Raw genomic sequence first — 25851 nt, forward strand, 5'->3', positions numbered from 1 at the left:
GGCCATCTTGAAAAATGGCTGCCATATTGAGTTTTTGAGTGGCCAACACCTTTTTCCACAATAGTTTCCCTTAGAGAGTTTCTCTGCCAAATTTCATGCTTTTATACCAAAGTGACCGATTTTTTTTACTAATCTGCAGCACTACTAGGTATTAATGAAATGTGATATACACTAATACGACTTCCTACAATCGGAAGTTAATTCTCCAGAGATTAGAGTGGGAACCAAAAATACAGCCTTAGAATTCAGTTTAAAACACTATATGAAACTTGTCAACAATAAACACCAAACACAATGTCATATGATTTTAATTTGGTTGTGTAGTGATTTCACATGGGAGGTCTGGACTTGTAGGTAAGGCTGAGATGAGGTTGCAACATCTTGAGTAAGTCCTTCAAAAGAGGGCAGAGCTGATAGGAACATCCTGGAGCCACAAAGACCACAAGTGTAAGAAAAATGATCAACACACTCATTAGACAAAAGGTCCAGCTCCAACCAGAAGATTCCTCCTTCTTCTTGTTTGCACAGCTTTGATCATCGCTGAGGAAAGCATTGAACACATTGAAATATGGTTTAAAAAAAAGTGAAACATTAAAGTAAAAGACTGGATGTAAGAGTAAAAGCTGAGGTACCGTTGGTAGTGCTGATGTACAACTGTAGGATCTGTCTGATCCTCAGGTTCAGTTTCCTCCTGCAGACACACAAAGCATGACAGGTCAAATATAGCTTATATACACTGATACAGCAGCTTTACAAGGTTTCAACAGCATCCAAACAGATCTTACCTATTCTATATTTTTGATTGGTATAAAACTGAATACTAAAACTTTGTTACTAATTTGTGTAGGAAATGTTCTTGGAGACATTTATATTAACTTTTAGCCTTAAACACATGAAATATCCCTCAATATGTGGGAATCGCCATTTTGGAGATTACAGCCAATCAGCTTTCACATATGTTCTTGTCTTGTCAGGATTACTGTTCCTATCCTAGATATTGCAGTGAGAGTCTATTGAGACTCATCATGTCAGTCTGATGCTTTAGGGCTTGGTTATGTGTCATCTAGTTCCTGGCACGTTATGACGTTATTATAAGACCAGGAACTTTACAGAGGGAAAGATTTTGACATTGCAATTACACGGAAAACGCAAAATCGGACTGAAAAAGCCAGTTCAATACCTCGCTCAATACCGAGAAGGAGCCGTAATCTAAATGTTTTGCAACTCCAAATTACTCCAAAATAATGGATGCTCACACTTGGAGTATTTGGAAGCCGTTGACAAAGTTTCAGGTCAAACACATATCGCGTCGAGGAGATATTCGCTCCACAAACACACACACACACGCATACAGAACATTCTTGCTTTTATAGGTAGATAGCAGCTTCTAACTCAGTGATGCACTGAAATTCCAGCCACCAAAATTTACATTTTCAGTTGAGATGACGTAAGCAAACACCACAGCCAGCATGCGCTTGTCTGGAAATGGGTCAATGTGTCCGTGGAGCGGCCGTATTTAAACACGTGAAAAGTTCACTTTCAGGTGAGATTTGAGTTTCTGTTTCAAGTTGGCACCACAGGTACGTACAGCCCTCTGTGTCGGCACACGGACTCCTACAGCACAGCCTGAGGCGTGGCTTTAGAGTCTGTCAGCCCAGGTTTCATTGAGATCATGTGCACTTAATTGCGACTGTCCTTGGTGTAAAGATCATTATTTGGATGGGATTAAAACAGCATGCACAGGAAATGATAGAATGGATGTGGAGAACCTGCTTTTAGACAAAGGGCAGTGCAGGAAAGGAGAACAGCGCTCAGAGTCACTGTGAGATAAAGCAGAGAACCTGCTCTTCATCACAACCTCATATGAACTTTGTGTTTCTATGAGAGAACATTATTAATTTCACTCTCATTCAGCAGCCCAGTCAGTTAAAGGCCAGTACAAAATGCAGCACAAAGAAAAGTTTCGACAGTTTTCTACATCAATAAATGCCAGGATGGGGAGCATAAAAGCAGAATTGCTAACCACTACAGCACAGCGCTGCACAATATTCAAGTTTTACAATATTTTGTTGTATTTTAAGTGTTATCTTGTTTGTTGGAACTTTTGAACGACTGAATCAGTAGAAATTCGTAGAAACCATTATAAATGGTGAAGTGTGACATCTGAGAGAGACAAATAAATATTGTAACATTGCAGAAGCTTGTGGAAATGATGCCACAACAAATGCATGCTGTAATCAAAGCTGAGGGCAGACATAGGAAATATTAGCATGTGTGGCCAGGCAGCGTATGATAAACCTGTACTTAGGGACTCACATTAAAACGAGTTAATACCTGTTTGATGTTTAAGGAGTGAAAGGTGCTCGTCATCTCTTCCTTTACAGGGATCATCAGATCACTTTCCTGAGCAGTGGAATGAGGGGTCCTCTCCAATGCTTTCTCTAACTGCCTCTTCTGCTCCTGGTTTTTCAGGACAGAAACAACATCAGACAATAAAACACATCCAAACCATCTTAAAACACTTACTAACTCATTATCACTTACAAACTCATTATTATAAGTTAGTAAGTTCATAAGTATGAGAGAGAAAAGCATAATTATGAGAAAGAAAGTCAGAATTATGAAATACAAACTGAGCATTTGCAGCATGTTACTGACACTGACTGTTGCCATTCTTAATTATTATATTATAAATATTTAATTATTTATCTAACGTAGGCCTCATAGACAGAACAATCAAAGATCATTTGCATTTCTCTCCCTCACACACACACTTTACTCAACATTTTTTTTCAGTGGCTGTTAATAATGAATATTCAATTATTTAAAATATGTTCATACTAGAAAGGTTAATTTCTAGTTCTAATTTCTAATTTCTGATTCCCTGGGGTTTGTACCCCTTAATAGCGGAGTGATGTTTGCACATGTTTTTATACCAGTAAACCTTTAGTGAATCCGCTCCTATGTCTTTATCAGATAAAAGATGATATTTTCCAACAACTTTACACAGACTTAGCCACAGCATGACAGTTACAGTATCAGTAATTATCAGAAATAATGGAAAACAAATGTTAACCATAGATGTTTGTAGTTCAGCACTGAGTTTGCTTATGTTGGTCTGGTTCCTGGAGGCTTTTCAGCTGAATGATTGGTGACAACCATTGGTAATATTGATTAGCTTCTCTGTTAAACACATACTTTTACTGACATAACTACCTGTGCAGTGAGCTTCTGATTTTCCTCCATTAGGGCAGCATCATTTCCCTGCAGGTCATTGGACAGAGGGAGACTGATCGCTCTTTCACTAAAAGCAAACAGTAATGAGTTACAGTAATATACAGCATTACAGATTAATGGGATATGAGAAGATCAGATGTGTCATTATTACATAGGGGTCCTCTCCAATGCTTCCTCTAACTGCCTCTTCTGCTCCTGATTTTTCAGTCAGAAAAACAACATCAGACAATAAAACACATCCAAACCATCTTAAAGCTGCTGGAAATTAAAATATTCTGTCAGATAATGACATATATAGAAATCCTGTTTCCACAAATACATTTTTTAATTACTAATCACTTACTAACTCACAATTATAACTTAGTAAGTTCATAAGTATGAGATAGAAAGGCATAATTATGAGAAAGAAAGTCAGAATTATGAAATACAAACTGAGCATTTGCAGCAGGTTACTGACACTGACTGTCACATATTTTGTTTATTCAGTTCATAGAATTCAACACATGGTACATAGTGTAGATTTGAATTTATTGTTATTAAAAGGCACACTGTGTAACTTTTGTCCACTAGAGGCCCTGGATCTGTAACTTTCACGTCAAGCACATCTAGTGGCCACAAGCGCCACTATGTGTATGCAGACAGTAGTTGACCTGTAACTTCAGGATAAGGATTGGCTCTAAGAGCTGGGTCAGTCGGGCTGGGGTGCAAAGCGGGACTGGGCTTGTGCCACGGCTGGAGGTTCAGCTGCCGTCGCCACCCTACTTTCCCTGCTGCCGGAGATATATATATATATATATATATATATGAAATATTATAGTTTTCCATATCACCAAATAGAAAACTCGATATACATCTTGAATCTCGAAATATCTCCCAGCCCTAATTCCTAAATTATAAAACAGCCTAAATGAAACCATAAATGGGTATATGATGCACATACAGTGCCTTGCGAAAGTATTCGCCTACTCTTGATTCCAGCACTTTAGCAAACTACAGGCCTATATCTAATCTTCCTTTTATTTCAAAGATTCTTGAGAAAGTTGTGGCGGCTCAGCTCTGTGAATTTCTTCAAAACAAGAGCCTGTTCGAGGACTTCCAGTCAGGTTTTAGAGCTCAACACAGCACAGAGACTGCTTTAGTTAAAGTAACTAATGATCTACTCTGGGCTTCAGATGAAGGACGACTCTCAGTGCTGGTTTTATTAGATCTTAGTGCAGCTTTTGACACTATAGATCACTATATTCTACTAGAGAGATTAGAGAAATTACTTGGAATCACAGGGACTGCCCTAAACTGGTTTAAGTCCTACCTATCTGATAGGTACCAGTTTGTACACGTGAATAATAAGTCTTCTGTGTACACTAAAGTAAGCTACGGGGTTCCTCAGGGCTCTGTGCTAGGTCCAATCCTCTTCTGTATCTATATGATCCCCCTTGGTAATGTTATGAGAAAATACTCTGTTAACTTTCACTGCTATGCTGATGATACCCAACTGTATGTATCAATGAAGCCAGGTGAGATAAATCAGCTATCTAAACTTGAGGCCTGTCTAAAGGACATTAGGGCCTGGATGGACCAAAATTTTCTTGTTCTCAACTCAGACAAGACTGAGGTCATTGTACTGGGCCCACGACACCTTAGAGAAACCTATGCTAGCCTAACTGCCCTAGATGGCATTACTCTGGCACGAAGCACAACTGTTAGAAACCTTGGGGTTCTATTTGATCAGGATTTATCCTTCAACTCTCACATAAAACAAACTTCAAGAACTGCCTTCTTTCATCTCCGTAACATTGCTAAAATCAGATCTATCCTGTCTCAGGGCGACGCCGAAAAACTAGTCCATGCTTTTGTTACCTCTAGACTGGATTATTGTAATTCTCTTTTAGCAGGCTGCCCGAGCAAGTCGCTTAAGACACTTCAGCTGGTTCAAAATGCTGCAGCACGTGTACTGACTAAAACTAGGAGAAGAGATCACATTACTCCTGTATTAGCCTCTCTGCATTGGCTTCCCATAAAATATAGAATAGAATTCAAGATTCTTCTTCTCACTTATAAAGCCCTAAATGGAGCCCCAATAAAGCCCCAGTCTATCTCAAGGAGCTTGTAGTGCCATACAATCCCCCCAGAACACTACGCTCTCAAAATGCTGGCCTACTCGTTGTTCCATTTGTCTCTAAAAGTAGTATAGGAGGAAGAGCTTTCAGTTATCAGGCCCCACTTCTCTGGAACCACCTACCAATCACGGTTCGGGGGGCAGACACCCTCTCTACCTTTAAGGTTAGGCTCAAAACATTCCTCTTTGGTAAAGCTTTTAGTTAGGAACCAGCTCATAGCTCATAATTAAGATGCAATAGGCATAGACTGCCGGGGGGGGGGGGTCTGGCATGCTCGGTTGGAGAGAGGTTGGAGAGGGCGTTAAGAGAGAGGTCATTTAGGCTAGAGAGGGACCGGAGAGGGTCCCATTCCTCTCTCTAACACTCCCTCTATGTCTGCTTCTTCCCTTGTGTGTTTGCTCCTGTACTCCTTCTGGCTTTTGTCTTGCAGGTCCGTGGGATCCTCAGTGTGGAGTTACAGAGTCTCAACAACTCTGTCTCCACCCTTTCCTCTGCACACACCCAACACAGCATAACGTGGATGGCTGTTCATCATAGGAATGGGATCCACACAAGGTTCCTGCTGCTTAACAGAAGGTTTTCCTTGCCGCCATGATGAATTCATGTTGGGTGTGGGATACATATGTATGTGTATATAGGTATATATGCATATGTGTGTATCCATAAAATGAAGAGTCCGTCCTTAAGACTGCTCTACTGTAAAGTGCCTTGAGATACCATTGGTTATGATTTGGCGCTATACAAATAAATATTGATTGATTGATTAATATTCGGCCCCCTTGAACTTTTCAACCTTTTGCCACATTTCAGGCTTCAAACATAAAGATATAAAACTGTAATTTTTTGTGAAGAGTCAACAACAAGTGGGACACAATCATGAAGTGAAACGAAATTTATTGGATATTTCAAACATTTTTAACAAATAAAAAACTGAAAAATTGGGCGTGCAAAATTATTCAGCCCCCTTAAGTTAATACTTTGTAGCGCCACCTTTTGCTGCGATAACTGCTGTAAGTCTCTTTGGGTTTGTCTCTATCAGTTTTGCACATTGAAAGACTGGAATATTTGCCCATTCCTCCTTGCAAAACAGCTCGAGCTCAGTGACGTTGGATGGACAGCGTTTGTGAACAGCAGTTTTCAGTTGTTTCCACAGATTCTTGATTGGATTCAGGTCTGGACTTTGACTTGGCCATTCTAACACCTGGATATGTTTATTTGTGAACCACTCCATTGTAGATTTTGTTTTATGTTTTGGATCATTGTCTTGTTGGAAGACAAATCTCCGTCCCAGTCTCAGGTCTTTTGCAGACTCCATCAGGTTTTCTTCCAGAATGTCCTGTATTTGGCTCCATCCATCTTCCCATCACTTTTAACCATTTTCCCTGTCCCTGCTGAAGAAAAGCAGTGGGGATGGTGTGTTCAGGGTGATGAGCTGTGTTGCGTTTACGTCAAACATAACGTTTTGCATTGTTGCCAAAAAGTTCGATTTTGGTTTCGTCCGACCAGAGCACCTTCTTCCACATGTTTGGTGTGTCTCCCAGGTGGCTTGTGGCAAACTTTAAACAACACTTTTTATGGATATCTTTAAGAAATGGCTTTCTTCTTGCCACTCTTTCATAAAGGTCAGAGTTGTGCAGTATACGACTGATTGTTGTCCTGTGGACAGAGTCTCCCACCTCAGCTGTACATTTCTGCAGTTCATCCAGAGTGATCATGGGCCTCTTGGCAGCATCTGTGATCAGTTTTCTCCTTGTATGAGCTGAAAGTTTGGAGGGACGGCCAGGTCTTTGTAGATTCGCAGTGGTCTGATACTCCTTCCATTTCAATATTATCGCTTGCACATGTTTGGGATGTTTAAAGCTTGGGAAATCTTTTTGTATCTAAATCCGGCTTTAAACTTCTCCACAACAGTATCTCGGACCTGCCTGGTGTGTTCCTTGGTCTTCATGATGCTCTCTGCGCTTTAAACTGACCTCTGAGACTATCACAGAGCAGGTGCATTTATACGGAGACTTGATTACACACAGGTGGATTCTATTTATCATCATTAGTCATTTAGGTCAACATTGGATCATTCAGAGATCCTCACTGAACTTTTGGAGAGAGTTTGCTGCACTGAAAGTAAAGGGGCTGAATAATTTTGCACGCCCAATTTTTCAGTTTTTTATTTGTGAAAAATGTTTGAAATATCCAATAAATTTTGTTTCACTTCATGATTGTGTCCCACTTGTTGTTAATTCTTCACAAAAAATTACAGTTTTATATCTTTATGTTTGAAGGCTGAAATGTGGCAAAAGGTCGAAAAGTTCAAGGGGGCCGAATGCTTTCGCAAGGCACTGTATGTTTATTTATTATACTTACAGTTTATATACAAGTCAACACGTTGCATATTTACTGTTAATTTCACATTGCTTGTCTTTAAGTTAGACATTAACATTTTATTTTCATTACTTATTTTCTTATAATTTCTCATGCTCTCTCATGTGGTTCTCTGGTATTCACTAATGACTTATTAGACACATTTGTTGCAGACTTTACATTATTTAACACTTTTTAAAGCAGTTTATATTTGTGTCGCTTGTGATTGGCTGATTTTTCATGGTTCCTTCCGCTGTGGTAAACATTAAAATCTCAGTTATTAATCTAACAGAACGTGTAACTGTGTCAGATCCTGCTGTTCTTTATGAAGATAAACTCTCTGTCACATTTCACAACGTATTTACAACAGTAAATACAGTACATAGGGGACCAACCAGTTTTCGCTGGCACGTTTTCATTCATCATCACTTTTCTGAGTTGTTTCCGGGTTTGTTGCCGCTGTCGGCACTAATCTCGCCAGAACTGCCACCCAGGCCATTTCAGGTGGCGAGGCTAGTGACGGCGTTCAGTTTAGTAACGCATCTTTTAATCATTATGACATTCAAATACGGGATCTTTACGGGGAAAATACTAATACGGGAAGATGGCGGGAAAGAGGGGTACAATACGGGAATTTCCTGGCCAAAACGAGATACTTGACAGGTATGAGCAATGACACAATCAAGCGCTGTATATTGGCCTGAGGAATCATTCAAAATAACTCATATGGGTCAACTCTTTAGGTCAAAAAGTCTCTGCGGTGTGCCTTTAGGTAATTATGACTTTATTAACTCATAATTATGGCTGTACTAACTCGTACTTATGACTTTACTAACTCGTAATCATGACTTTACTCACTTGTAATTATGACTTGCCATCTTCATTTTTTTTTTTAGTGGCGGAAACAGGCTTCCAATAAATATTTTGTTTATTTATTTATTGTTTTGATCTCCACTGTAAACATTCTCTTGACGTCGGAAAAGATTCACCCATTACTTTGTGGGATGTGGAGTCCTGTAGACGGATGGAAGTGTTTTTTACTTCATTCTTCCTGTGATTTCTTGTGTTTGCTCCACAAAACTCTGCCTAAGTCACTTATCTCATTTCTGGTGTTGTCATGCACTGAAAGTAACTTCTATGCATCCGTCTACAAGACTTCACAATAGAGCTGTAAATCTTAGGCTTCATTTCTATCATTTTGACAAAGGGTCAGGTCAGGTTTGGGCGTTGTGCTGTAAATGAACCGTCAGATGATGTGATTGGTTAGCACGAGAAAGATGCACAGATGGATGCTGAGGAGGCGAATGGAACATGAAATAAATGATGTTCAAATATGTATTAGAGATTTGTTCTGAAGTAGAGATCAATAAAATCTTTTGAGCTGCAATTTCAACTTCTTTTCGAGCAAAGGATATTTGATTTATTGATTTATGGAGTCTACACTATGGGCCTCATCCACAAAGAACGGAGTGCAATCGCTCTCAGTGCCACGATTTGTGCAGCGTCTGCGCCGGCAGTCGCCACTGTTTTGGCGCCATATCCTCCGCAATTGCACTAAGGGTGTAATGATTCATCCATTAGATCGATGAATCGCTTTGTATTCCTACGATTCAACTACATCGATCTGTGCTCGGCAAGTTGGCCTTTTGGATGACATTAATAGATCTAAAATTGTTTTCAAAAGTAATCAATCTGCCTCCCCTGACTGCACATCTCTGTTACAGCCCTAATTTGCACTAAACATATACCGGAGCAAACACACCCACGTTTTCCAGCTGAGTGCAGTTTTCGTCTATATCACGATTTGCGTATGCTCTGTGGGTCGCAATATGTCACTTTTTTGCTCATTTGTGCTGGTCTAGTTTTGCAAACTCAGCTCAATCCTTTTGAGGATGTGGCCCATATCTGTATCTGATAAAAGATGATATACAGTAATTTCCAGCAACTTCAACATCGTCTACCTAAAGAAAAATAAATTGGGTCTATTCACAATGAATCCCACATCTTAAACCCAAACTGATATTGGTTTGTTTTTTTATCATTTAAATTACAAACATGCAGATATAATTACCTCAATGATGTTGGTGTACTCTCCAACGGTTTCCTCAAAACGTTTTAACTTCAACTTTCCCTATCACAAACAAAGGCAAATATTTCAATGTGAATGGTAAGATGAGTTGTAATTACTAAGGAGTCATAGTTTGGTCACTTCCTGTGTTCTTACCTGATGAATGATCTCATCTTTTTTCTGCACCTGTAACACAACCTGGTCCAGGTGACACTGATGGAACACACAGACAGACTCAGCCACAGCATGACACTTATCAGTAATTATCAGAAATATTGGAAAACAAATATCAACCTTCATTGTTTTCAGGTCTTTCATGAAGCATATCATGTTAGCCTGGGTCTTCTGTTTTTCTTCCTGGAGGTTTCTCAGCTGAAACAAATTGAATGATTAATGATAAACATTGGTGATAATGTTTAGCTTCTCTGTTAAACACATGATGTAGCTTTTACCAACATATCTACCTCTGCAGTGAGCTTCTGAGTTTCCTCCATCATCAGGGCAGCTTCTTTCTCCTGCAGGACACCAAAGTTCAACTTTAAATCAGAGCTCCACACAAGTCATCACAACAAGTGATCTTTTCTTGCATCTTCTTTCAAGCTTCAATTCTAATTGAAAAGCTTGTGATTATTACACACCATCTTGTTCATCTTTTGCGGATTGATTTTATCTCCAAGAAACCTGTGTGTCTCTGCTTCAGTGTGAGCTTTTTCACTGAGGAGCTTCTCCAGTCTGCAAACACACACACACACACACACACACACACACACACACACACACACACACACACACACACACACACGTTAATTACCATCCACTGTGGTGAGTTTTTTTTATTGGTACTTGTACTATTTTGAGTATATTTCTAAATCAGTATTTAACTTGTAGTTCAGTACATTTTAAAATAAGTAAAGCAATTTGTTTAACTTCTATTTTTTTTATTTATTTACATTTTTTAAATGATCAACGGACATTGTGTAACTACAAAAAATGAAATGACCAGACAACAACCAAATGCATCACATCATAGGGGACCAACCAGATTAACATTATGCACCGCACCAAAACACCATTAAATGCTGGTTATCTTCTCAGTTTTATAGTTCAGAAATTTAGCTATACTTAGAGCCTGAAAATGTACTTTAATTTTGAATTGAAGTCATTGGTGTTAATTTTATGTATTTAAAAGAAAAAATTACATTTTGACAAACCTTTTATTTTATACAGATGCCTTCGTGAAAAATAAATTAAGTTCCATTTGTTGAAAATTTGGTCTCTTCCTTTTTTTTTTCAAAAAGTGCTCAGATCGTACTGAACAGGGAATCAGCGGAAATGTCTGGTCCTGTCGAGTCCAAATATGTGCATGAAGGCCCCAAAATGGCCAGTTCTTAGGAGCGGCCATGAAAGTGACTTTTCAGAGGACTAAAAATCCAAAAAACAGACGAGGTTGTGAAAATAAACCTCATATACTATGTTGTTGGGGTTCTTAGAACAATTAGAGATGGTGAAAAATAGCATAATACTAGACCTTTAACCCTACTGTTTGTGTTGTACATCACTTTGGATAAACTCGTCTGCTAAATGAAATTGTAATCTCGTAATCTACCTTGTAGAATATTGGCATATCTGATCTTGGCCAAAAATCCAAAATTGTGCATTCCTAATGTTTACGTTGTATGTTTATTGCAATGACAGACCTTTTGATGTACTGCAGCATGCTAGAGTTTTGTGAGCGCAGCTCTGACATCTCCTCGTCAACAACATTCACCCATTGTTTCAAATCCTTGGACAAATACTCCAGCTGACTGTGACTGTCCTTGAGCACAGCTAAATGCTGCATCACCTCTACTGGTAAACTACACACACACACACACACACACACACACACACACACACACACACACACACACACACACACACACACACACACACACACACACACACACACACACACACACACACACACACACACACACACACACACACACAGGTTAATTATCATCCACTGTGGTGGAGCTCACAATGACAGACTGTGTATGTGTGAATGTTTGGCATGGATACTGACTGTTGGATACTTGGCCCTGGTACTGGTACTGGAACTGGTCCTGGTACTGGTACTACTGGAGGTGGAAGAAGAAAAAAACTTGACTGTAATTTTAATTGGCATGAAAAGTCTCGAAAAACTCAAATTTAATTAAAAAGCAAAACTGTGGAACCATTTTACAGTTCTATGGCTTACACATACGTAGTTAACAGTCAATAAAATATATCAAGTTCTCCCACTACATTTCAGTTCGCTTGAGAATATTTTTTCGATCTTAAAAAAATGAAATTGAGGGGTATACTGACAGGGAAAAATTATTTTGATGGATAAGGAAGCTTAACAAGAGATGAAAAACAAATTAAATATAAGATAATATTCTATTTTATAGCTGATTTACTGTAATGGGTCAAACTGACCAGTTATCATACGAGTTGTTAACAGAAAGACAAGAGGAAAGTCGCGTTTGATGGGGATCGTTATTTAAGGCTCAGTATTTGTGATAATTGTAATTGAGAACGTAATATAATTTAGTTTTAAGGGGAAATAATAATTGTATTTTTAATTGTAATTCATTGGAGAAAAAGCTCAGTCATTGTAATTGGAAGTGATTAACTGAAGACGTAATTGAAATTTAATAATGTAATTGAACCCTAACACAGATACACAGACAACCACACACACTTATATTCACTGCTAATGGGCCATTTAGAGCCTCCATTCAACCTAACAGTCGGTTTTGTTTGGATTGTTGGAGTACCTGGAGTACCTGGAGTACCTGGAGTACCTGGAGAACATGCAAACCACGCCTCCACCGTGTGCCCAAAATTAGGCGATTCTGACTAAATAGTAAATGTTCAAATGGACTAGATTTAAATAGTGTTTTTGTGACTAATTAATTCCAAAGCGCTTTACAGTCTCAGCTCATTCACACAGGATTATCACTGAATATGTAACTACATTTACAATATTATAAAACGAGCAGTATTTACTAACCTGATTCAGGAATATCACTGAATTCACTTTGGTCACCTACGTTGTTCACTGAGGACATCTGCTGGTCCATATTTATAGGTTGTTTCAAGGATATTAAACGTCCTTCTGACAATTCTTCCTACTGTAGACACAGCTTTTGGCTTTTTAGGCCTCTGTTACCATGGCTACTTGTCAACATAGAGCTGCTCTGCAAATGACGTGTATCATCATAAAGCTCACTTAAGAACATTGAGACATACAGGTCAGTGGTGTCTGGTGCATTTTTCTCCAGGAGGGGGGGCTACAACTCCAAAATAGACAAACACCAAAAACAGGGTTTGATAAGCAAATAAGAAGAAAATTGCTGTCACAGCACTGCTTTCAAACTAACCAAATGTATTGCCATAGAAGCCATAAACAATGTTTAAACAATGAAGTGAGTGAGTGTGTGTTAGGGTTATTACACTTTTTGAAAATTAATTTGTTTTAGTTTAAATTTAGTTTTTCAGATTATAAAACAAATTAATTTGTTTAACAACTAATAAAATTAAAAATTTAAAAAAGGCTGTGAAAAAGAAAGTGGTAAATGAACATACATAATTTAGGACCTGACAAAATATAATTTAAGACCTATTTTACAATATATGGACTTCTTCAAGATTTGACATCATCAAATTTAGTTTGTTACTAGTTTGTTTATGTTTCTTTGCCTTTCCTGAAAAGTGCTTTAAATGGGTACAAAAAATCCCAATGGGAAATTCACAATGAGTATCCACCCTTCAATGTGCAATGATCAGGAACATACAAAACCAAAAGAAATACAAGTTCAAAGCAAGGCCACCAACATGTAAGGCATGATAACACAACCTAGACCAGCAATTCTCAACTGGTGGGTCACAGACCTGCACTAGGTGGGTCACGGACAGCTGGTCGAAAATAAATAAATACTTATTGTCTCTCATGTTTGACTTGTTTTTTATTTTGAAATAAACTTCTTTTGATAGGCATGCTGATTAAAAAAAGATTATACATACTATTTTTTAAAAAAACTAAATTTGGTTTGTTGAATTCTAAAAAAAAAAAAAAGTGGGTCACAATTTAATGACCGTGTTAAAATGTGGGTCCCAGGGTGAGACCAGTTGAGAACCCCTGAACTAGACCATACAAATGTATCTACAAACACACATCTACAATTATACAAACCCAAGCCCATATACACAACATATTAACACATTTTTCTTTTTTGCTTTAAAACACTAAATACCTCACCATATCTTCACACAAACTGTAAATGTATTCATCGGTATTACATAGGAGTGACCAGTAGTGGAGCAAATCAGAGCCAGGCCGGGCCCTTTAAACTTAAATAATAAAGCTCATGATAACTGAAGAATTACACTCCTCTATGTCAAATGGTTTCTTTAATGACAGAGATGAATGATATATATAACTCTTACATAAAGCTATAGCATATACAAGAACATAGAGAACAAATATAAATGAGCAAACTCACATGAAATAAGTGGAACAGCTCACAAACATGTCTTAGCGGGAGGGAAGCAGCAGAAAACATGGATGCCTCCTGACTAACTCAGACACAGACAAAGCACAGGCCTACAGTGGCCTCTAGTGGCCGGTGGTAAACCCCAGCAACGGCTGGGGAAGCAAAGGCGGGTTCGGAGATGCTGAGGGCGAGAAGGGCGGGGTGATGGACGCAGGAACATGGTCACCACGCAGTATAGAGGGGGCATCCGACGCAGATTCCCAAGACCCATCCACCTGTCGAGGGACCTCACAGGGGACCACAGGACCCGGGTCGGCAGGTTGGGGCCCTGTTCCAAAGACACTGGCAACAGTAACATTCCAGCAGGTGTAACATTGAAGCCTGTGTAAAGGCACAGAGGAATCGCTGACCTGTCGACCCTGACCCGATACTCATCATGATCCAACGACTCCACAACCACCTGTCCCATTTGTGGAGACTCGGGCCCTGTTGATTCTGAAGGAATACTGTTTCACTGAGCGCCAGTGGGCAAAGTAGCCTCAAGTGGGCACGCAGGGACTCCGTAGTACGGGCCATACGGGTCCGGAGGGCATCTTCCTTTGCCACCCATGCTCGGCGCCAGAGCGGTCGGATATGCGGGTTTGAAAACTTCTCCAGTCTATTAACAAAAGCAAGCACATCCCGAAGGGGGCGGCCAAAGATGATCTGCGCTGGCGAGAGGTTGCAGTCAGGGTCTGGTGTGTTACGAACTGTAACATAGCACACAGAAAATGGTCATGATCAAGACTACCGGTCGGGCCGGTGTTGGACGCCAGTCTTCACGGCCACCTCCGCCCTCCCATTCGACTGTGGAAAGGCAACCGAGGACATGCGATGTTTAACGTGCCACAAGCGCAGGAAGTCTTCAGTGCGGCCCGCCGTAAACTGCAGGACCCCGTCGCTTGAGAGTTGCTCCAGCACGCCAAAGGTGGCAAAGAACAACCGGAGGTGGCATACCAGGTCAGCCGAGCCACCAAGGTCAGTGCCAGCCGTGGAACTAAGGACCTCCACCCAGTCTGAGAGACGGTCTCTGACAACCATGTAGTAGCGGCCCCCATACTCAAAAAAGTCAGCAAACACCACCTCAAATGGTGTGGACGGTGGGGAGGATGTGAGGGGGGGCGTGGCCGCCTTCGATGGGGCATTGCGGTTGCAGTCCGCACATCTGTTTCTGATGTCACGAATGTCCCTTGACATGCCAGGCCAATAGACTATGGCACGGGCACGCTGCTCCATCGCCAAAGTACCTTGGTGGGCAGAATGGAGGTGCCGGAGGACTCTATCGCGAAGGGTCGGGGGGACAACAACACAGTCTTGATATAGTACGACGCCATCCTGCGTCTAGATAGACCCGCACACTGGAGACAAGTTTGCTAGCACAGGGTCATCCACATCAACCCTACCCTCATGCTCGATGAGGTATAGGAGGTGGGCGAGGTACGCGTCTGCCGCAGTCTCACACTAGAGGACAGTCCACGAGATGGCTCCAAGTTCTTGTGCATCCTCCCCGATGTAGGCCATAAATGCCGACTCCACATCATTGGGAACACTCACTGACCCCAGGGAAAGGCCGTCAGGAGAAGTCGAGGGGGAAGGATGTCTCAAGGCTGCATCAGCTGCATGATTACTCTTGCCGTGCAGATGCACAATGTCAAAGGGCCATGGGAGAGTATGCGGCTAAAGTCTGAACAGACAAGAGTTTATCTCATCCAGCGTTCAGTCACCAAAGATCTTCACCAGAGGCCTGTGTTCAGTGACAACGACAAGGCTGTCACATTCCTGCGTGAAGTATCGCGTCTGGTCAAGGCCCCAGGCAATGGCCAGGGCCTCCCCTTCAGTGGTTCGTAGCCTTGCTCCACTGAAGACAGGAAACGTGAGCCGGCAAGGGTAATCCTCCATCCCACAAGGCAGCAGTCCGGGATGCCGGATGGGCAACTGCAGTGTTGTTGAAGCAGGAAGTAACCAATGCCATGCCTGGACCAGTCAGGGCGAAGGCAGGTGCGTTTTTACATGTCAAAAATCTCAACGCCCTCTCGGATGGCCTCGACAATGGCCTTTCTGAAATCCTGGAATGCCTCCTCCAGCTTGGGCGACCACGAAAACTTACAACGAGGGCTGAGAAATGGCAATGGGTGCCATTGTGTCACGCAACTGGGCATAGTTGTGCTCCTGGTTTACAAGCCCGAACCAGCTCCCGATGTCCGTCGTGGAGTCAGGGGTGAGGAAATCTTGTATAGCGTCCAAGTACTTGGGAAGTGGCATCCGAGACTCTGAAAATTGGAGTTTGTCTGGGTTCAACACAATGCCCAATTTACCGACACGCGTGAGAAAGTCAATGGTTCTCCACCAGTGCTGTTCCAGGTCAGCGTCATAGTGAATAGTGTCATCAACACAGCGCTCTTAACGCTCATAGTCTGAAAGAATGGCATCAAAACGGCAGTTGTAGCCATCCCCCGATGAAAGGAACCCTTGAGGTGCCCTGGTATAGCGCCAGCGTCCGAAGGGCATGATAAAGGTGGACGGGTGACAATCGGACTTGCGCAGGGGCACACTATGGTAACCATTCCAGGCATCAGTGACAGTCTTCCAAGTGTCTTTGGGGATACGGCATGCGAGTTGGAATGGGGACTCAGTGGCGAAAGTCTCACGCTGGCAGAACTTGTTGAGAGGCGAGAGGTCTACTGTCCTGCTGGGGAAACCATCATGCTTCCGGGTGACTACCATATGATGGCATCACGTCACAGGTTGCGACAGACACCGAGGGCCTCGTCCCGGAGGAGATCATCATAGATCTTCTGCTGCCAGTTGTAGTGGCACGGTGGCTGCGGTGTGGCATGCTTTGGGTGGGGCTGTTGGGCTGATCTCGACAGGCAGGCTGAGAAATGGCAACGCTTGATGGGGGCAGGTGTTAAATGTAGATGAGGCGTATCTCTTGAGCAGCCAACCTTTCATCCGTCCATTATTTTACTGCGTGCAAGGGAACGGCAGTTTCGTGGGCCGTGCTGGTGGGACTGTATGCTGGGAGCACGAGCACTGGGCAGGATGAGTACTATCCGGGTCATTGCAGCTGGACCGTGTGGTGTTGACAGACAAGGGGTCAGGTGGCATGCCAAGAGTGACAGGGCTTTGTCCGTATATGGACGGAAAGTTCATTGGCAGGTGGCCAAGATTGAGCAGTGACTAGTAGGAGAGGTACATGGCGCAAACAGAGCTGCTCACGTACACCATGGATCGGCACGATGCCACTACACCGCTGCTGGAGACCGTCGAGAGCAGTGACGTGCCGTGACCACTAAGGTTGGGTAGGCACGGCGTTGCAAATCAAGACCACAAATGACTTTCTCTTTTTTTTTTCCTGTCTTTTTTTCCCCCTTGTCTGCACATGTTGTCAAAGGTCAACACTACAAGAAGTGCAATCATTGAGACGGCAATGACAACTTTCAATATAGCCTCCTCTCCCAACAAGATATATCTCGTCACAGCAGCGCATCCATTGTTTGTGTTGGAAACACTGAAAAAATGACAACGACTCGGATGGCGGAGCTGTCTGCGGTGCTGAAACCACGTCTGCACCCCAAATTCACGTAACACCCAAAACCTTTACAACAATAAGTTTATGCACGTATTCAAAATGTGCAGCACCTCTTCCTCTTACGTCATGCTATTTACGTTGTTATTTTTTCATATACACCATATTTTACCATATACACACACCATTCAGCTCACACAATGACCACCGCTGTAATCACGAGAGAGAGAGAGAGAGAGAGAGAGAGAGAGAGAGAGAGAGAGAGATTAAACTTTAGACTTACTTTATTTGAAGATGAAGTCCGTGCGCCTGTCTTTCTGGACAAAGATGTCGATCACAGGAGTGTAAAAGTCCGCTGTCTTGGCCTTTAACTTTATGAGTCTCTCTTTCTCAATGGATATGAGAGCCAGTGATGAAAGTCTTCCTTGCTCTGTTCTGTTGCGGCTGTAAGTTTTGATGCGTTTTAAAGCAGAAAATGACCTCTCCACCGATGCTGTGGTGGCTGGAATGGTCAACACCAACTTCAGCAGACCAGACCTTGTCGGTGATGCCACGGCCGCCAAACAGCAAACACGGGAAGCAGAACAGCCGTGAGGCTCATCCACAAAGCCATTCCTTCCATCTGTAACATTCACTTTGGAAAGTCCGCACACTTTTCTGACCTTTCTTTTGCTGAAGGTCTGGCAGCTCAGGTGTTGGTCTCCCATCTTTTAAAAGCTGTCGCTTTCGGGGCGGTGTTTAGCTCAGTGGGTTGAGCGCCCGCCCCATGTACAGAGGCTATAGTTCCTCACCTGCAGCGGGTCCAGGTTCGATTCCCGGCCTGGGACCCTTTCCTGCGTGTCATTCCCTGCTCTCTCGAAGCTGTCGCTTTTCTTCAAAAGAAAGTTGTGAAAAATTATTTATCCTCTCCATCGCTGTCATCCAACCTGTAGTGTAATCCCGCCCACGTGATATCTGTTTTGTATTCACTATGCACTGTGCGTACGTATTGGATTAACATAGCACGGTTACGGTTAAATGGTTTTTCATAGTGGGTCTGTGGAGAACTGACTGCGCATGCGCAAACATCCGTTCACGTGATATGGGGCTAAACTTTAGCCGCTAAAGGTGGAGCAGTAGTGTGCCTTCGGGAGAGGTGTGTCCTCCTCCTCCTAATACAGGAGTGTGCAGCATCTCTGCCGTTCCAGGAAATAGGCGCATAGCAATGTTTAGTCACTCATTTGGGCTATGAAAAGCACAAAAATGCTCACACTTTCAAACTTATAGGTACTGTAGGCTATCGGAAATTGAAAAAAAAAAAAAAATTATGATTTAAAAAAAAAAAAAAATAAAATTTTTTTTTTTTTTTTTAAATGAATATGTCATTCATTTAAATTCACCCTGGGTAGGCACTGCCTACCTTGCCTACCCTGACTGCACGTGCCTGGTCGAGAGCCTAGCAAAAAATGCCCCTTCAATGGCTATAGGGGAGCGGTTTGCGACTGACAGGCTCAGGCTGATGGGGTGCAGATTGTCACGTGAGAAGCCACAGGCCAGGAACTCCTCCAGTGACCAAAGGTTCGACTGCGCACCGGTGTCAGCGATAGCAGATACTGTCACCTGAATGTCCGAGTCCTGGTCACTGGTGCTGCCTCTAACGCCCACCATACTGTCAATCGGTGGCGTGCAGTCAGGGTAGGCAAGGTAGGCAGTGCCTACCCAAGGGTGAATTAATATTTTGATTATTTGTTTTAATTATAATATAATTATAAATTATTTGTTTTTCCATTTCCAATAGCCTACAGTACCTATAAGTTTGAGACTAAGACAGGAGGAGGCCACACCCCTTCTCAAAGGCACGTTGCAGCTCTGCCTCCTCATGCCTCCATAGCATGTTTTTATGTGTTTGCGCATGCGCACTCAGTTCCCCAAGTTGAAAACCATTTACATCCAAAGGCAGCGTAGAAAGCTGCCTTTGGACGTAACCGCGCTATGCTAAATGCTATACGTAAGTTCACAGTGCATTAGTGAATTGATTTCACGTGACTGCTGCTGCTACATTCTCTAGCTAGTGGGCGGGATAACGCTATAGTCAGGATGACAGCGCTAGAGAAACTTTTTTTGAAGAAAAACAACAGATTTTAAAAGATGGAGACCAACACCTGAGCTATCAGACCTTCAGCAAAGGTAAGGTCAGAAAATTGTTTGTATTTTTCCACATTGAATGGTACAAAAGGAAGGATTGACTTTGTGGATGCGCCTCACTGAGGCTGTTCTGAGTTGTTGTCATTTTCTCCGTGTTTCCAACACAAACAATGGATGCGCTGCCATGTCATGAGATATATCTTGTTGGGAGAGTATGGAGGCTATATTAAATAATTGTTTAGGTTTCTTTAATGGTGTATTAAGATGTTTATTTTGTTAGATGGCTAAATACTTCATGTAGATCTTGTTGGATTTTTTCTTTATGAATTTTATATTTTGATAAGCACATTGGGATGACTTTGTAAATTGTGCTATACAAATAAAGTTGAATTGTGACAATATTTGCACTTTCAATTTCTGCAGAAACCATTCTAATAATGTTTTAATTTGTGACTTTTCGAAACATAGTATAGTTTCTTTGTTCTTATTAGTTCACTGGGACACATCCCAGAGGAGGTCTGGGCAGTGTCCTTGTGTGACAGTTCACCACAGGTGGTCAGGGGTCAGTTCTGTGATTTTACAGCATCCCAAAGGTATCTGTTTGTATCGGAGGGGGAAGACGGGGGTTCTTCCTCCTTGTGGAGTCATAAAAAAAGTTCAATACTGGAAACTTCAAAGTGTTGTAGCCAGTCAATTTGGTTCCGTTATTGGGTTCAAAGGAAGCATAGTGGGTTAGCTATGCACCTCAAAGTTGCTGGGGCAGTTATTTTGTAACCAGTGCTTGATAAAGAAACAGGCTCCTTGGTTAATTCCTGTTAGGAAGAAGGTCTTTCGGCTTGATGTGGTTTGGTTCCCTACACTGGGTAGTGAGTAGTACGGTCGCAGTATGGCTTTGTTTAGTGGGCGCGGATCTAGGCACAGGCGTAGTTTGTGTTTTTGCTTTCTCACATATCACAAGTGCGTTAAGTCATTTGGTTAAACTTTTTCAACTTTATTTATATAGCACAAAATATAACAAAGTCACCTCAAAGCATTGAACAAAATATAAAGTCCATAGCAAAAAAAGAAAGAACCCAACAAGATTGAGCATGTGATGCTCATCAGCTTCTAACAACCGTGGACTTGTCTGACTGATAGACTGACCGAGTCATTCCAATGATTTGGTTAAGTCCACATTGCTGAATATCTCTGCTGTCTCACAGCATGCAAACACACCGAGGAGCACATTTAACATTCAGTAACATACAAGTATTTGTGTCTTTATTGTAAAAAACGTAAATTTTTTTCTTCATCCTTAAAGGACCTTGGTTTGTGTAAATAGTGACGTGCCGTGACCACTAGGGTTGGGTAGGCACATTGCAAATATGTTTCTGCTGGCAAGTGTTAATTCAATTCAAATCAACTTTATTTGTATAAAGCAATTTCCAACAAAGTCATCTCAACACGCTTATCAAAATATAAAATTCATAATAAAAAAGAAAAAACCCAACAAGATCCACATGAACAAACATTTAGCGATCTAACAAAATCACCATCATAAACACCATTACAGAAACATAAACAATTATTTAATATAGCCTCCATACTCTCCCAACAAGAAATATCACATGACACGGCAGCGCATCCGTTGATTGTGTTGTAAACACAGAAACATGGAGAAAATGGCAACAACTCGGAACAGCCTCAGTGAGGAGCATCCACAAAGTCAATGCTTCCTTTTGTTTCATTCACTGTAGAAAGTACCAACAATTTTCTGACCTTACCTTTGCGGAAGCTCTGGTAACTCAGGTGTTGGTCTCCCATCATTTAAAAGCTGTCGTTTTTCTTCAAAAACAAGTTTCTCTATCGTGTCTAGCGCTGTCATCCTGCCTGTAGTGTTATCCCGCCCACTAGCTAGAGAACGTAGCAGCAGCGGTCACATGGCATCTATTCACTAATGTACTGTGAACTTACGTATAGCATTTAGCATAGCGCAGTTATGTCCAAAGGCAGCTCTCTACGCTGCCTTTGGACATAAATGGTCATCTTGGGGAACTGACTGCCAGAGGCAGAGGCAGTGCAGCAACGTGCTTTTGAGGGGGGGGGTGGCCTCCTCTTGCTTTACAGTGAAGTGAGACTGTGCAGCCATTCCAGGAAATAGCGCTGTTTAGTAATTTGGACTATGAAACGCACAAAATGCGGAGACTTTCAAACTTATAGGTACTGTAGGCAATTGGAAATGGAAAAATAAACAATTTATAATTATATTATAACTAAAACAAATAATCAAAATATCAATTCACCCTTGGGTAGGCACTGCCTACCTTGCCTACCCTGACTGCACGTCACTGAAAATATGTGATTTTTCTTAATTTCCATTTCTGTGTTGTTCAGGTTATAAATGGGTACAATCACAGAGTAAATAAAGACATCAAAGCCATGTTTTAGAAATAACTCAAATGCGCTGCTGTGTGCTACATGCCAGTTATATTTGTAGTGTAACTGTGACGCTATTAAATGTAAGTTACTGTGCCTAGGCTGTAGTGTTGTGTTTAAGACCACACTATTCGAGACCAAGACTTGCCCGAGACCAGAATGCACCGAGACCAAGACAAGACCAAGACTTTCAGGAGCCGAGACCGAGTCAAGACCAAGACCGAGACAAACCGAGACCGAGACCAAGACCATGAACATTTTTTTTTCAATTTAAAAAATAATGTATAAATAAATAAAATTATGACAAGGTTCGACAGTTAAATAACATTCTCTCTTTAATTTTAGTTTATTTTAAATACATTTGACGGACAAAAAAGGCGCCTGCAAAAAATCAACTAAAATATAAAAACTACTACTGCTACTGATAAATTCACAATTATTCTACATATTTGAAAACAAGATTTTTATGTCAGCTGAATGTACAGCAAGTGTTTAAAAGTATTTCTGCCAAAAAATAATGATTCTTGATTCTGATTCTTTGAGTTGTGCAGGTCAACAGGTCACAGATTTTACAAGATATTTTTTTAGTTTGAAAAATCCTTTACACAGGTTATTTTTATTAATTCACTTAGTTGATATAGTTTCATTTGGTTGCTGTAATGTAACTAGAATATTCAATTAACAAAGGTTTCCAACTGTAACTGTAAAAGTGAAACTTTCTGAAATAAAACTACAAACAAGTTGTCATCAGTCTAAAAAACATAGAGCTACAGGTAGATGTGAAACTAAATAAAACAAACTCAAACCCTGGAACAGTCATGTGACAAATTAATCAATAGTTATTGTTGAGAATTATTATTATTATTCTGGATACAGTGGAAACAGAAACTATAAAAAAATAATTATACTGTGAACCTGTTTACTCATTCTGCGCATGTGCAATTTGCGGCGATGACGCGCTGGTGACGACATAATCCAAGATAACGGCGGCCCGGACTACAGCCGACACAATGTAATAAAAGCCTTAAAAGACATGGATATAATGAAAAGAGTGAATGGACAGAGGTATAAACATGCAGACTTTCACACTGACACACACGGACTTATTAAACACACACTGACCTCGGTAAACGGAACAGGCACTAGGACCCAGAGGCGGAGTAAGTGCGTCCCCTGTACAGCATTCACAGACTGTAATATCACTAGTTTATCATTTTACCAGTTATTAGAGCTACTGTCTTTAGCAGGGAGATAATATTTATTACTGGTGATTGTTTTCTGGAGTTTTACTGGGATTTTTACCGGTGATTAGTTCATTTCTCCCTTGCGCTCCGCGGTCCAAACTGACACCGTAGCCACACACGTATGAGTGTGTCACACACGTCACTCAGTCACATTAAGGAAGGTTGTGGTCATTATACGGGTTGGATTAAAGAATGAATAAAATGTTTTATCCCGTTCTTCTCCGTGTTATTATCACATTATTAAAAAAGTTTAAAAATAGCAGGAATTAGTGCTGGTCTCGAACGGTCTTGAGAGAAAATCCCGAGTCCGAGACAAGACCGAGTCCAAATGCTAACCCTAACACTACTAGGCTGACTTCTGCTATTTACGTTTGACCTTAAATAAATCATGCATGAAACTTTGTGTTCTGTTGCCTGTGTGTTTTAACGTGTATTATACTTTAATACCAAAAATAGTTACTCTGAGGTTAAAGTTTGTGAACTTGTGCTGCAGAACTGTAACTCTGTACAGAGTTTGCAGATTCTCTCTTAATTCTCAGTATCACTTTTTGGTTTTTAATGTATTCATTTGATTTTTATCTATGTTTGAGCATAGGAATGTTTTTTAAACCTAAAAATGTTTTTTTATATATCTAAATATATATGTATTTTATTTGTATTTATTTATTTTCCAAAATAAGTTCTATAACACAATCAAAGTATGATTATTTACCAATAAATACTTTTCTACAAGGTTTACAGATTATTTTGATTTATTTTGACTTCCCTTGATGACAAACTAAAAGGTCCTTAGAGTTAAACCTGTTCTGGATCACAGGATTGTATGCATATATCTGTGTGTAATTGTTGAGTCAGTGCTTCAGGTGCAGAACATTCACATCATAACACAGCTATTATATTTAGTCAGCTATAATGTAGTTTCTATCAACATAGCTGTATAATGGGTCACATCAGAATGGAGACCAGAATAAATGTTCTTACTTAACCGTTTTAATAGTTATCAGTCTCTAAAACACATGATTATGACATTATTTATTTTAGGTCCTTAAGAAGAATTAAATTTCTTTGCTGTGCCGCATTTCTGCATCTCATCACCATACATGGCAGCATTTTAAGTATGTAGTTGTTTATCCAACGAAAGTTTGATGTATAGTTCATTATTTTTCTTCATGTTTGTCAATCTTTTTAACGTTTAGAATACAACATTCAAGAAGGGCTTCTAATCAAAGGGTCATGGGTTCGAATCCAACCTGGGTCATTACTGTGGGATGTTGAGCAAGTCTCTTAACCATAGCTGCTCATGTTGGATGTTGCTTTGGATAAAAGCATCTGCTAAATGGAATTATACTATTATAATCTAATATAAGTCAGTTGCACAAGTTACTACAGTTGCCATTTGCCAGCAATGGCTATTGTTATCTGTAGTATGATAGCTGAAGTCTAACTTGTTTTTATAACTGCCGTACTACATGGTGATTTGAACAAAAAAAGCTGAAAAATCTGTATGTGACACAGATAAGTATCAAACAAAGGAATCACCTTGCATAAGACTATTACTCACCTTACAGGTTCTTAATGTGGGCAAAGTTTACATACAGTAAAGGCCATACAAACAAAGCAGAAGTATAAGAGCATATGACTCAAATTCAAGGCTTGCAGGCTAAATCCGGCCCTTCAAAACATCAATCCAGCCAGCAGCAGAATATAAATTATTCAGGAAGAAATTATCATTAAGGTAAAAGTCTTGTTGTTCAATTTGAAACACTTGGAACTTAAGAGATTGCACCGTAGGTGGAAACCCAAGTATGACTTTCATATTCTGGTGCCCGAGTATAAGATCATTAAACCGTACAAAGGCATCAAAGTGGGCAAGAGATACATTTTTACACTTGACACGCCATAATAGTACCATCAAGGTGAAAAGTAATTGGATATTTTTTTTTACATTATATTCTTTGCACTCAAATAACTTTATTGTTACTTTATTTTTACGAGTTTTGAAAAAGAATAAATACAATTTTGAACTTTATCCAATATTTACACTAACATTTTTTACACATTTTCTTTTACATTTTGTTGCGATGGGGGCCCCTGATTATTTTCATATTCTACAAAGGGGGCGCAACAGCTCAGTTGTTCCCAAACATTTGTTACGTATCACTGGTATAGGCAAAGGCGCCACACAAGAAGGAGAAAATAA

At 40.7% G+C, this 25851-nt stretch overlaps 1 protein-coding gene across 2 annotated transcripts; it reads right to left on the reverse strand.

The window, feature by feature from the left end:
- Positions 1 to 327: 327 nt before the first annotated feature.
- On the reverse strand, positions 328 to 12957 carry LOC114470550 (uncharacterized). Of its 2 annotated transcripts, none has more exons than XM_028458784.1 (13): positions 12818 to 12957; positions 11846 to 11900; positions 11478 to 11636; positions 10419 to 10512; positions 10245 to 10295; positions 10075 to 10152; positions 9937 to 9993; positions 9784 to 9843; positions 3389 to 3426; positions 3217 to 3304; positions 2335 to 2460; positions 633 to 691; positions 328 to 540 (listed from the first exon to the last, which is right to left on the reverse strand). In XM_028458784.1, exons 1-13 carry the CDS (start codon positions 12885 to 12887, stop codon positions 330 to 332), a joined length of 1146 nt encoding a protein of 381 aa, XP_028314585.1. In that variant the 5' UTR covers positions 12888 to 12957; the 3' UTR covers positions 328 to 329. The 2 variants fall into 2 exon arrangements, with proteins under 2 accessions (XP_028314585.1, XP_028314584.1); XM_028458783.1 differs by having other exon boundaries at positions 3389 to 3432.
- Between the last annotated feature and the right edge of the window lie 12894 nt (positions 12958 to 25851).

The sequence above is a fragment of the Gouania willdenowi genome, chromosome 10, assembly GCF_900634775.1.
Source record: "Gouania willdenowi chromosome 10, fGouWil2.1, whole genome shotgun sequence".
NCBI lineage: Eukaryota > Metazoa > Chordata > Actinopteri > Blenniiformes > Gobiesocidae > Gouania > Gouania willdenowi.

Bases quoted from the DNA above. Each gene is read 5' to 3' on its own strand.
- LOC114470550 (XM_028458783.1), bottom strand. From the start codon at position 12,887: ATGGACCAGCAGATGTCCTCAGTGAACAACGTAGGTGACCAAAGTGAA. The intron at 11,637-11,845 runs GTCAGTATCCAT...GTGTGTGTGTAG, and splicing joins CCAGGGCCAAGTATCCAACA to TTTACCAGTAGAGGTGATGC. The intron at 9,994-10,074 runs GTTGATATTTGT...GTGTTCCATCAG, and splicing joins AAGACCTGAAAACAATGAAG to TGTCACCTGGACCAGGTTGT.